Below are 11,126 nucleotides of genomic sequence, written 5' to 3' on the forward strand. Positions count from 1 at the left end.
CGCTTTTCAAGGTAAACTAAAACCATCACACAAGCAAATTTAAAGGAAGTTTATCAATAAAACCGACTCATAGATGACTTCATTCAGCTGTTGAAAGATTTTAAAGGTGTCTTTCTATGACTCACAACCCCGCCACAATAAGAGACAGCTTCCACAAAATAAAATCCACTTGCGCTGCTTTGTAACTTGGCCCTCATAAAAACAGCAAGCACTTCATAGAGTGCACATCATCAGATTAATGAGAATGGGAAGCTTCTTTGAGATGGACTCTCAAGGGGAAAAACAGAACATTTCTAATTCTTCCTTTTAACTCACTGACAGTGAGATTTATCTGTTTGTGCCTGAGTTTGTTTGCACCGACTCAATTATTTCTCTCTCATCCTAAATGGATGGTGTGGGAGGTTAACATGGCCTTTTGTTTGGGGAATATGCCATCTCCATAGGTTTCTGTTCCAATATATACAGTAAGTGGACAATACAAGTTATATTGGCTGCTTATACATTGAAACAATAGGTTTTGATGTGGTTGGAGATGAGTGTGACCGTGATGTGATGCAATATGAAAAATGCTGGGGAAAAAAACAATGTGTGGATGTAAAATTCTTGCAGTTTGGCATGACAAGTCCATTCCAATACAACAAAAAATATTTGTAATATTTTTTTAATGAACCAGCAAAGAGCTAGGCATTTTTATATAATAGTCACTTTGCAGCTATGAAGTACGTGGTTCCTGAATAGACAGATGTACCGCTGTTTTTTACTGACCTATACGTCCAGGATGTGCAGAACAATATCTCTAGATCAGCTACACACACACTATGCGCTCCTGCACGCACAACGTCAGCAACTAGCACACCGCAGAAGTTTAAGATAATGTTTGAAAGCTTTTTTGTTTCTCACCAGTGTTCTGGCAGGCTCCTATTTATGAGAACTACTTTGTGAAGCACTGCAGATTAGAACAATACCCAGATAAAGTGACCTACATAAACATCCAAGTCTGCACGGACCATTTGAAGTACAATAGAACTCGGTGTAGGCAGGCCACCCAGGTATTTATGATCTGAGACTAAAATAAACGTCCTTTTTTTTATTTTAACACCATGGTCGGTCACTTAAACCTTAAAAGATGTTAAAACAAATGAACCAAACAAAACTGTATTTTTGCAATGAGTTAAGGGCAAATAGTATTGGTGAACTTTACAGTTTCCAGGCAGCAATTTATGCAATGATTGTTGAGAATTCCACACTGATTATTTTGAAGTGTGCTCAAGCGTAAGGGTTTGCTCTCGCTTCCATTAAAGGAGAGGTGCTGAAGCAAAGGCAGGAGTTGCTGGACCCAGGTCAAACATTCAGGGTGTCTGCAGCCAGTAAACAAAAGCTGTTGTGTGTTTATGAGACATGACATGCTGTTTGTGCCTTCCAAAGAAACTTAAGGTACGAACACACTACACGCGTTACCCGCGTAAGATTTACGTGCGTAACGCAGCTAAAATGTTGCTTGATCATTTTGTGTCAAAAATGGTTCTACGCGCGTAGTCTCCCTCCCGATATTGTATTTCCCCTAATTAACCATGGCTGCGATCAGACCCGACCCGACACAACAGCGTGCATGTCCGCACAAAAACAGCAACAACATGGCCAACAACTGTGCCAAAAGACAAACTGAACAGCACAAATAGCCTAGCATTAAAACAGCATTGCATATTCACGGCAGCTACATAACAAACACAGTTACAGCAGCATCAGTGCACGGCGGCACAACATAAAGGCAAGTAGCCAACATTACCCTACCTGGCTGTGACAGGGGACCGTGGCTGGCGTAGATCAACACCGGTGCTTCGCTGTACTTGTTGTGAAAGTCCCACGGACATAGCCGTCATGTTTGGGTTCATAATATGAGGCGCTAGCTGCCCGCACACAACCGGGTGAGTTAACTACTGCTATACGGCGCCAACTTGTTTTATCGGCTAAAGCACAGCCGCACATATTCACTGAATTAACCAGGAAGTCCATTCTCCTGGTTTACTCTCTCACGTCTTCTATTCCCGAGCTGCTGTCATACAGCACCGGCCGCCTGCAATACATTTTCCTCCTCGGTGTCTCTCATCAGCCTCTGTGCACAGTACACTGTTCTCCGACCCTGCCAATGTATGTGACGTCGGGTCAAGCCCAACGCTGATTGGCCAACGCGGCTAATCGGCATGCGTAGGAGCGTAAAAAGTTAAATTTTTTGAACTCCGCGCGTAGCTGCGTAGGCGCGTATATACGCGGCTTATACGCAGCTAACGTGGCTAAAATGTTGCTTTAGCGCGAGTGACACATCTACGCGCCATGTACGCTCGTAAACCAATGGTTCCCTATGGAAAAATAGCCGATTTTATGCGCGTCTGTACGCGTGTAACGCGTGTAGTGTGTTCGCACCTTTATACTCCTACTGTCTGAGTGCTTTCTGATCTACCACCTCAATGGCTAGCTGACATTTAGTAAAAAGCCACTTAAAAATCTGTTTCAAATGTTCTCTATAACAATAGCTACTTAACTACTAAAGCAACTTTATCATTCTTTTTATTATTCACAACGCTCAAATCACTATGTGCATGGTTCTCATCAGCTTCATCAGTTAGTGATGAGAAAGCCCTAACAACCCAATGCTACTTGCTGATGACTAAACTGCTGACAGACACAGTTAGACGTGAACTAGCAACCTTTGCTTGTTAGTAGCATTTGGCTGCTAAGTAGACAGAAATATCCCCTAGGGGAGGATAGCAAGGAAAAAAATAAGTTCATAGGAAAGCGAATATTAGACTTAAAATGTGCAGGTGCTCATAACCTTGACTCTAGATGAACGACTATGTTGCTAAGTTTTTGCTGGATGAGCTCATAGTCAGGTGTTCACCATAGCAACCTAAAAAGGTATGTCATTGTTGTATTTGCAACATGTTCCCACAGCCTGAGAGCTGAGGCGAACAGAAACCACTTGGTAAAAGTTAGGGAACGATTGTGGTCAAGATTGTGTTCCTGTTCAGAAAAAAACGGATGTTGACTGCCAGTCGCAGATAGCATGCAAACCGCTGTCTTTTGTGTCACACAATACCAATTGCAACTCATCGTTTGTGAGAAAGGATGGTTTCAAACAATTACAATGTTCACCCCTTTTCTTAGAACTTGGAGAGGTCCCTCATCAGTGTTGGTTGCCACCTGTATATGTGGTAGAGGGCCAGCCCACTATACTTTGCAGTGACATCAGTGTTTACCAATTCTGCACTTTACGATTTTTTCAATGTGCATTGCTAATTCAGGAAGTAGTGTGCCCTCTTGAGAAATTAAGGGGTGTATAGATCAGTGTTGTGTTATGGGCATGTAGCAAGTGGGCCTGTGATGTAACAGACAAAAGTTGGCAATTAATGATTTTTTTTACCATTGTTTGTTTCGAATCAACACAGTATTTCCAAACCTTAACCACCATAGTTTCCTCACCTATATGCTACAGTAAAGGAAGCATTTCAAAACATCAACACTGAACATAATCCAGTTTTTCCGAATTTGGCGATAATTACATTCCTGCTTGCCGATAGCAGAGCCACATGTCTGCACCAGCACACACATACATTAGTTTGGCCGCGTCTTGATCTCCTACCAGACTGCAATTCAACGGTTAATGAGGCCGATCATGTAGACAGCTCCATTGGTCATCTTACATCTGTTCCCATCTGCTCATATCAACCAACTAAGCTTTAACATAAAGGGCTTTTGCTGCTCTCCAGTTGTACTGGGAAGTTTGAGTTTCCTGGTTCCAAATCGAAAATTTAAAAATGGAAGGCATGAAGTCAGAATTAAGATATTTGCCTTGACAAATGTCACAGATAATATTAATAAAGGCTACATCCCATTTCGGTCTATATCTTTTCAAGTCAAAATGAACGCTCAACCCCTTTTCCAGACAGTAGTAAATGTGCTGAAAGTGCTGAAGTGAGTCAACAAAAACAATGGGACATTTTGCTCGGTTGCTGTATAAACCAGAAAGTAAATCCATCAATAAATAATAAATGCATGAGGTCCCGGGGAGGATGCACTTAAAAATTTTTAAATAGCCGACCCACATTGCGTTTTGCAGATCACTGCAATTAAGACCCACAGAGGAGAGGAGATTGTTGTTGACTTCCGGAGACGCCACACTGAGCACCCACCACTGACCATCGATGGTGCTGCGGTGGAGCGAGTGAGCGGCACCAAATTCCTGGGGGTGCACATCAGCGACGACCTCTCCTGGACCACCAACACTGCATCACTGGCGAAGAAAGCCCATCAGCGCCTCTACTTCCTCTGCAAACTGAAGCAAGCACGAGCCCCCCCATCCATCATGTGCACATTCTACCGAGGCACCATTGAGAGCACCCTGTTCAGCTGCATCACCGTGTGGGGTGGGAGCTGCGCTGAATACAGCAGGAAAGCATTGCAGCGCGTGGTCAACACAGCTACAAAGATCATCGGTGCCCCACTCCCCTCCATGCAACACACATACAACACCCGCCTCACCCAAAAAGCGAGCAGTATTGTGAGCGAGGCCAGCCATCCCGCTCACAGTCTGTTCAACCTCCTGCCCTCTGGAAGAAGGTATCGGAGCTTACCTGCCCACACCACCAGACTCAAAAACAGCTTCATCCACCAGGCTGTCAGGAAGCTAAACTCTCTCCCCTTTCTCCCCTCAGCCACATCTACAGGGCTATCAGATAGCTGAACTTTTTACTTTTTATATGTTCACCGCGGGATAGGGAGAAACGTTTTCTCGATTCCCTTACATGTCTTGTACATGTGAATGTGTTGACAATAAAGCTGACTTTGACTTTGACTTTGAGCAGCCACGCCAACTAAATTAAACTGAACTGAACTCAACAACCATATGTTGAATACCACCTGTAGACACAGATGCTGCTCATGTACCTTCTACAAGGAACTTTTACATTTTAATTAAACAGTCAAATGTTCACGGTGATGATCATAAATTACCTGGAACAGCAAATGTGACATTCAACAAAAACAGCGCTATTTGTATATAATTATATTAATGCGTTTGCACAGGGGTATAGGGCTGGAGGAGATCTGTTAGGTACAGTGGGGAGAGGGGAGGAGGGTTAGGGTTAGTAGATTTTGTACTTGATACGTGACTTAATCGGGAGCCAGTGGAGGTGGATAGGGGTTTGGGTTGATGTGCTGCCAGGGCTTAGTGCGGTTGAGAAGCCTAGCAGGTTTTTGGAGATATCGGAGCCTGCCAAGGTCTTGCTAGGAGCCCCTTACAGGACTCCATTGCAGTCGTCAAAGCGGGAGGTGATGAAACCATTGGATGAGGGTTTCTGATTCAAAGTCAGTGAGTGGCCTGAGTCTGGTAATGTTCCTGAGATGGGAGAATGAAGTGTTGGTGACAGATTTAATGTGAGCCTAGAAATAGAGTGTGGAGTCCAGAATGACGCCAAAATTGCGTCATTCTGGCATAGAAATACATTATCCTCATTGCGACATATTCGCGTCTCCCTTCATGGACGTTTTCACTCGCTTCCTTAACAAATGCAGTTGCAGCCAGCACTTGCTTAGGCATTGGTGTCGTAAAAAAAGGGGTTTTGTCCAAAGGTGCCGCTAGAATCAACAGAAACTCAAAGTTCCTCTTAGCTGCGTTAACATACTGGCCGACTTGTTGATGAGTGTTGTTTTTCGGGTGTTTCTGATGTACTATCAAGGAGAGTGTGTCGTGCCAGCAATACGATCTCAACAGAAGAGTATTAGGGCCAGGAAAGAAAGAGAAAAATGTCATTATGCTCTTCGATAAAAAAGTCGAAATGTTGAGAATAAATACAAGATATAATGTTGAGATTAACTTAACAGTTCCAGGATGCGGTAAAGATGGAAAGATGTCGAATAAAAGCTGTGTGGCTCCAGGCCTTAGCCAGATACTTCATATAACTTGAGATGGCAGATGATGAATGCACCCTCACCATCTCCCATAAGGGTCAAAACACTTATCCCAGCTGTCTGCCCCATGCAATTATTCTTGGTGGTGCACTTTATACACTATCAAGCTAAATGGGTAATATTTCTCTGATCATATAGAGTAAGTGGCATTGATGCATCCTGTTGGTGCGTAACCACTAAATGAGTTACAGATGAATTATCCTGCCCTTTCACAGGCCACAAAGGCCTTTCTGCCGCTAAAATGAGTAGGCCCATTTCCAGTGCAGTATCCGCACCCCATTTACTGAATGTAAATCACGCTCATTAGCAAAGTACAAAGGAGATTTGGTGGAATAGGCAACAAGAAAAGTTAGCAATCATGAGTTATGACGGATTGTGCTGGTTGGCTGACCAATGTATCTTTGCTCTGACTCACCGCTCTCCACCTGATCTCAGGTAACAGTCTGTTCCCGACTTGTTTTCTTTACAGAATGACTGCGCCAAACTCAACGGATAACTTACCAAAGACAGTGTCTTGAATATCGCATGTAATCATGTGAACCAACAATGGCCGCCATCACTTATTTAAAAAGTTCCGCCGTGTAAACACGTGACGTGTTAAGTTCCAGTGTAAAGAGTTGTGTTTAGAGTAGAACAGGTCCAAAGTATTGAGAAAGAAATACCAGATGGGACACAAGAGGACAACTTTCAAGTCTGATTCATCTCTCTTTTAGAGTCTTTCATTTACTGTAATTGTTTGGCTGCACAGTTGATGATGTAATATGTCAAAGAAAGAGAGAGAGAGAGAGAGAGAGAGAGAGAGAGAGAGAGAGAGAGAGAGAGAGAGAGAGAGAGAGAGAGAGGAGAGAGAAGTTCAGACCCACTTTGGAAAACTTCATAAAAACTGATCGTCTGAGGAGGAAGTCGCCACCTGCTTCAGCATCCTCCTCCCACCTCTGCTTCTGACATGTGGTAGACGGGGCAGACAGGCTGACAGAGCACACACTGACACACACTGACACACACACACTCAAGCACCGCTGCAGTTGTTTGGGGACAGCGGTTCAAGAGACCAGCTGCACACAAGAATTCAGGGGTAAGCAAATCTTGTTGAATCCAGATTTTATCATTATGACATGTTTAACTTTTGCTTAATCAAAGATGTTTTCACTTTTGTAAAGGAGAAGTAAAGGAAAGATCATTAAAATGACAACATAGAACTTTAATTTAATATGTTAGTGTGTGAGCAGTGTAAACAGTTGCAGTGTGTACAGATGGTCTTTTATAGAGCGTGCCTGAGTGACTGAATTTACGATTTTATAATATTCATTCAGCACGCAAGCGGTTCCAATAGAAGCCAAGCAGACACAGACATGTTTGCAGTAAATTGCACAACACTCTGGCTCACCGGATGCATTGCAAGATATAATTTGCTGTTGTATTTTCATTGGAGGCTGCCAGTTTATACAGTAGTATCAAATGTGCAGTGTACTTTAGGGCGGTACACTGCAGGCAAAAACAGTTTTGAAATGTTTTGGCTATTTTGCTCCCATAACATGTCTTATTTCATACTAAATAAAAGGTCCAACATGTACACTAAGTGTTTATTTTACCATTCTTAAAAAATTATATATTTTTTTTATCTAGATTTTAGTTTTTTAAAGAGATGCAAATATATGCATACTTAGTAAGATATTGCCAAATTTGCATATTTATTCAAAAATCTAATTTCAAGTAATCAACTGGCAGAGATTCAAAATGTTACCCCCATGGACTCGCACTGTTTCACCTTAACTACTTATCACTTGATTTACATACACATCAATTGAGGTGTTGTGCACAAAGGTTGCAGGTCTGTCTGAATTATGAATTAACTATTCAAAATTCTAAAATTGGTCTCGTAGCCTACAGCAGAAACTGAATGAAATCAAACTGTACAAAAGAGTGTTTGTCACGTGACAGGATGGAGGTCTAAAACGCTTATCTACTTTCTGAACGTTTTGCACGGCAGCAGAAAACAATGGCTATCTCTGAAATAATCTACTGCAAAACATTCATAAATTTTCAGGTTTGTGTGTTATTTCCTGCGGGTGTGGTTTTTGTTGGTCGGGGGATGGAAATCGACACACCATTTGTTTATTTCATCAGCTCGCTCTCATTTGCACACACATCCTCATGTCATTTATCTCTGTTTCCTCAGGCAGCTAACAGGTGTGGCCACAATGGAATTAAATGAGACAGACGCACAGAACTGTCCGCCGATCGATGGCTTCCGTAACCAGGTCTACTCCACATCCTACTCCCTCATCACTGTGTTGGGTCTGGTTGGGAATGGCCTGGCCTTGGTGGTGCTGATCCGAACCTATCGCCAAAGGTCCCCCTTCCACATTTACATGCTCAACCTGGCCGTGTCCGACATACTGTGTGTCATGACGCTGCCACTGAGAGTCCTCTACTACGTCAACCAGGGCCAGTGGAACCAGGGGGACTTCCTCTGTCGCCTAAGCTCCTACGCTCTCTACGTCAACCTCTACTGCAGCATCTACTTCATGGCCGCCATGTCTATCACGCGTTTCTTAGCCATCGTCTATCCCGTTCAAAACCTGCAACTGGTGACGGAGAATCGGGCTCGCCTCGTATGTGTGGGCATCTGGGTGTTCATATGTCTGTCGTCCTCACCCTTCCTCATGTCTGGCCAGAAATTTGACCCCGTCACCAATAAAACCAAGTGCTTTGAGCCTCCGCAGGGAGACAAGGGTGTGAAGAAGCTTCTTGTGCTGAACTATCTGTCGCTGGTGGTGGGTTTCGCTCTGCCCTTCTTGGTCATACTGATCTGCTACGCCGGGATAGTGCGCGCCTTGCTGTTCCGCACCATGGGGGCTGGACGGCAGCAAAACACGGGCAACAAAGCCATCCGGATGATAGTCATCGTCCTGCTAACCTTCCTGATTAGCTTCATGCCGTACCACATTCAGCGCAGCATCCACCTGAGCTCCCTCTCAAGGGACACAACCTGCGCCGAGCGGATTGCCGTGCAGAAGTCCGTGGTGGTGACACTGTGTCTGGCCGCTGCCAATTCCTGCTTTGACCCCCTGCTGTACTTCTTCTCCGGAGAGGGGTTCCGCAGTCGCCTCTCATCCCTGCGCAAGTCCATGCGCAGCACCCACAACCACAAGAATGACACACGGATCAAGCCCGTCACAGGGTCAGAGACTGGGGAGAACCACAAGCTAGAGGCCAGTTAGATTAGTGGAGGAAGGGAGGAGGCTCATCAAATAGGCAGTGGATGATGTGTGGAGAGAGCTCAGGATGGCTTGTGACCTCGTTAGCACACAAGGCAAGGAGATGAGAGAAACATAAGAAGTTTTAAAGCCTCTGGAAACCTGGGCTTAAATAGTTCAAATGAATGTATGATTGCAGTTGGGTGTCTCCATAAGCTTTTACAAAAATCTGATTGAAGTTAAATGTGTTTAAAAATATCATAAAACGTAGTAAAAAAAACTGTGTTTTAACTGCCTAGACCGTTTGACAGGACTGTGTGGGCGTGGCCGTATCAACATCTCCATGGCAACAGTCATTGTTTTCATAGAACGTTCGGGCAGAGAACTGATAGGTTCAAAATACTTATTGTGTTATAAGTACTAGAGCATAGCCCGCCTCATCTAAACCAAATTTCTGTAATGTTTATCAAATTTAAATGACAATGTCTTTACTTTGGATTGACAGATGATCAGATGCTTACTATCATGCAACCAACTCCCCGAATCGTACAGTATGAAGGATTTAGTGGATGAAGGGGTCGTGAACTCATGAGTAGAGTATTTAAAAATGTACATTGCAAGTCTCAGGAAGATGTTTTTTCATTAAAATTGATATTTATTATTCCAAAGAGTGCACGTTGTTCAATATTTAAGTGATGTTGTTCAGAATTATTACTATGACAGTATGTGGTAGCTTGTTTGTTGTGTCCTAATAGTTACTCAAACCTCGGAATTACGAAAATATAAAATAAATGCACAGTATATCAACATATGAATGACTGCATATGAATGTTTATCAAAAAGGGCTAAACTTCTTATCCTTCTATCACTGTAATGTTGGCATTTCTTTCTGGCGGTGTGTCAGTGTTGTAATGGCCATAACCCTTATTCGTCATTATGCTGATGTTATTACATTTTCCCAATGTTTTCTTGTTGTTGTTATGAATCCCCAAGCTTGATGTGGTTACTCAATTCGGATTCATATTTCTTGTTTTTCTATACTATTATTTTTTTATTTTTTTAACATCTGTCTATTGTTTTTAAAAATTTCTGTAATTTACGATTTTTTTTGTAGACACACTTTTGCACTGTAATCTGTTTTGAGCTCCAAAACATGACCATTGAGGTGGAAGCACATTTTGGTATTTAGGAGTTTATTTTTTGAAGCAATAGTTTGACATTTTGCGAAACATGCATTTTGCTTTCATGCTGAGGGTCGGATTGGAAGATCAATATTACAAAGACACTGTAAAGGTAACAACATCCACCAACCTGCACCTCTTAAGGTAACTTATTAACACGCACAATATTTAGTTTGTTTCCATTGTTCTCCCATCTTTATGCTAAGCTAAGCGAACTTGGCTCTAGCTTAATCTTTTTAACATGAAAGCAGGAATAACCTATTTGTTGACATGTCAAACTATTAATTTAAACACCTGAACATATGCTGCTGTATTCCTATTGTATACGAATTATACTTGATGTTTTTTGTAAGTGTATTAATAAATCCTCCAAAAAACTGTCTAATTCACTATGGTCACATGATAGCCACATCCTCCACACTGACTGAATGAACAGTTACAAACATTGTCCACTGGGTGTCGCTCAAGCTCACATATTGTCAGAGTTCTCTACTTTACCGTAACTGATTCACAACTGATCACACAGCTCTATCTCTCCCGTTATTTATCTCTATTTATTTAAGACCAGAAAACACAAAGTTGTTGTGTCTGTTTCCAGGACAACACTACAAGATGACATTTGGAGCACATGTGCAAATTGAAAGTTTGCCAAATGTATGAATCATCAAACTGTTTGTATTCATATAAGCGTGTTGACTGAAGCTATCATATTACTTCTCTAGAAACGGGCAAGGCAAGTTTATTTATACAGCACAATTCAGACACAACGCAATTCAAAGTG

General features: G+C 42.5%; 1 protein-coding gene across 1 annotated transcript; it reads left to right on the forward strand.

The window, feature by feature from the left end:
* Nucleotides 1-6,962: 6,962 nt before the first annotated feature.
* On the forward strand, nucleotides 6,963-10,646 carry cysltr1 (cysteinyl leukotriene receptor 1). The gene is made up of 2 exons (XM_080035723.1): nucleotides 6,963-7,039; nucleotides 8,144-10,646. The coding sequence occupies exon 2, from the start codon at nucleotides 8,166-8,168 to the stop codon at nucleotides 9,186-9,188; it is 1,023 nt and encodes a 340-aa protein (XP_079891849.1). The 5' UTR covers nucleotides 6,963-7,039; nucleotides 8,144-8,165; the 3' UTR covers nucleotides 9,189-10,646.
* Nucleotides 10,647-11,126: the final 480 nt, after the last annotated feature.

This window comes from Ammodytes marinus, assembly GCF_949987685.1.
Source record: "Ammodytes marinus genome assembly, chromosome: 10".
Classification (NCBI taxonomy): Eukaryota; Metazoa; Chordata; class Actinopteri; order Uranoscopiformes; family Ammodytidae; genus Ammodytes; species Ammodytes marinus.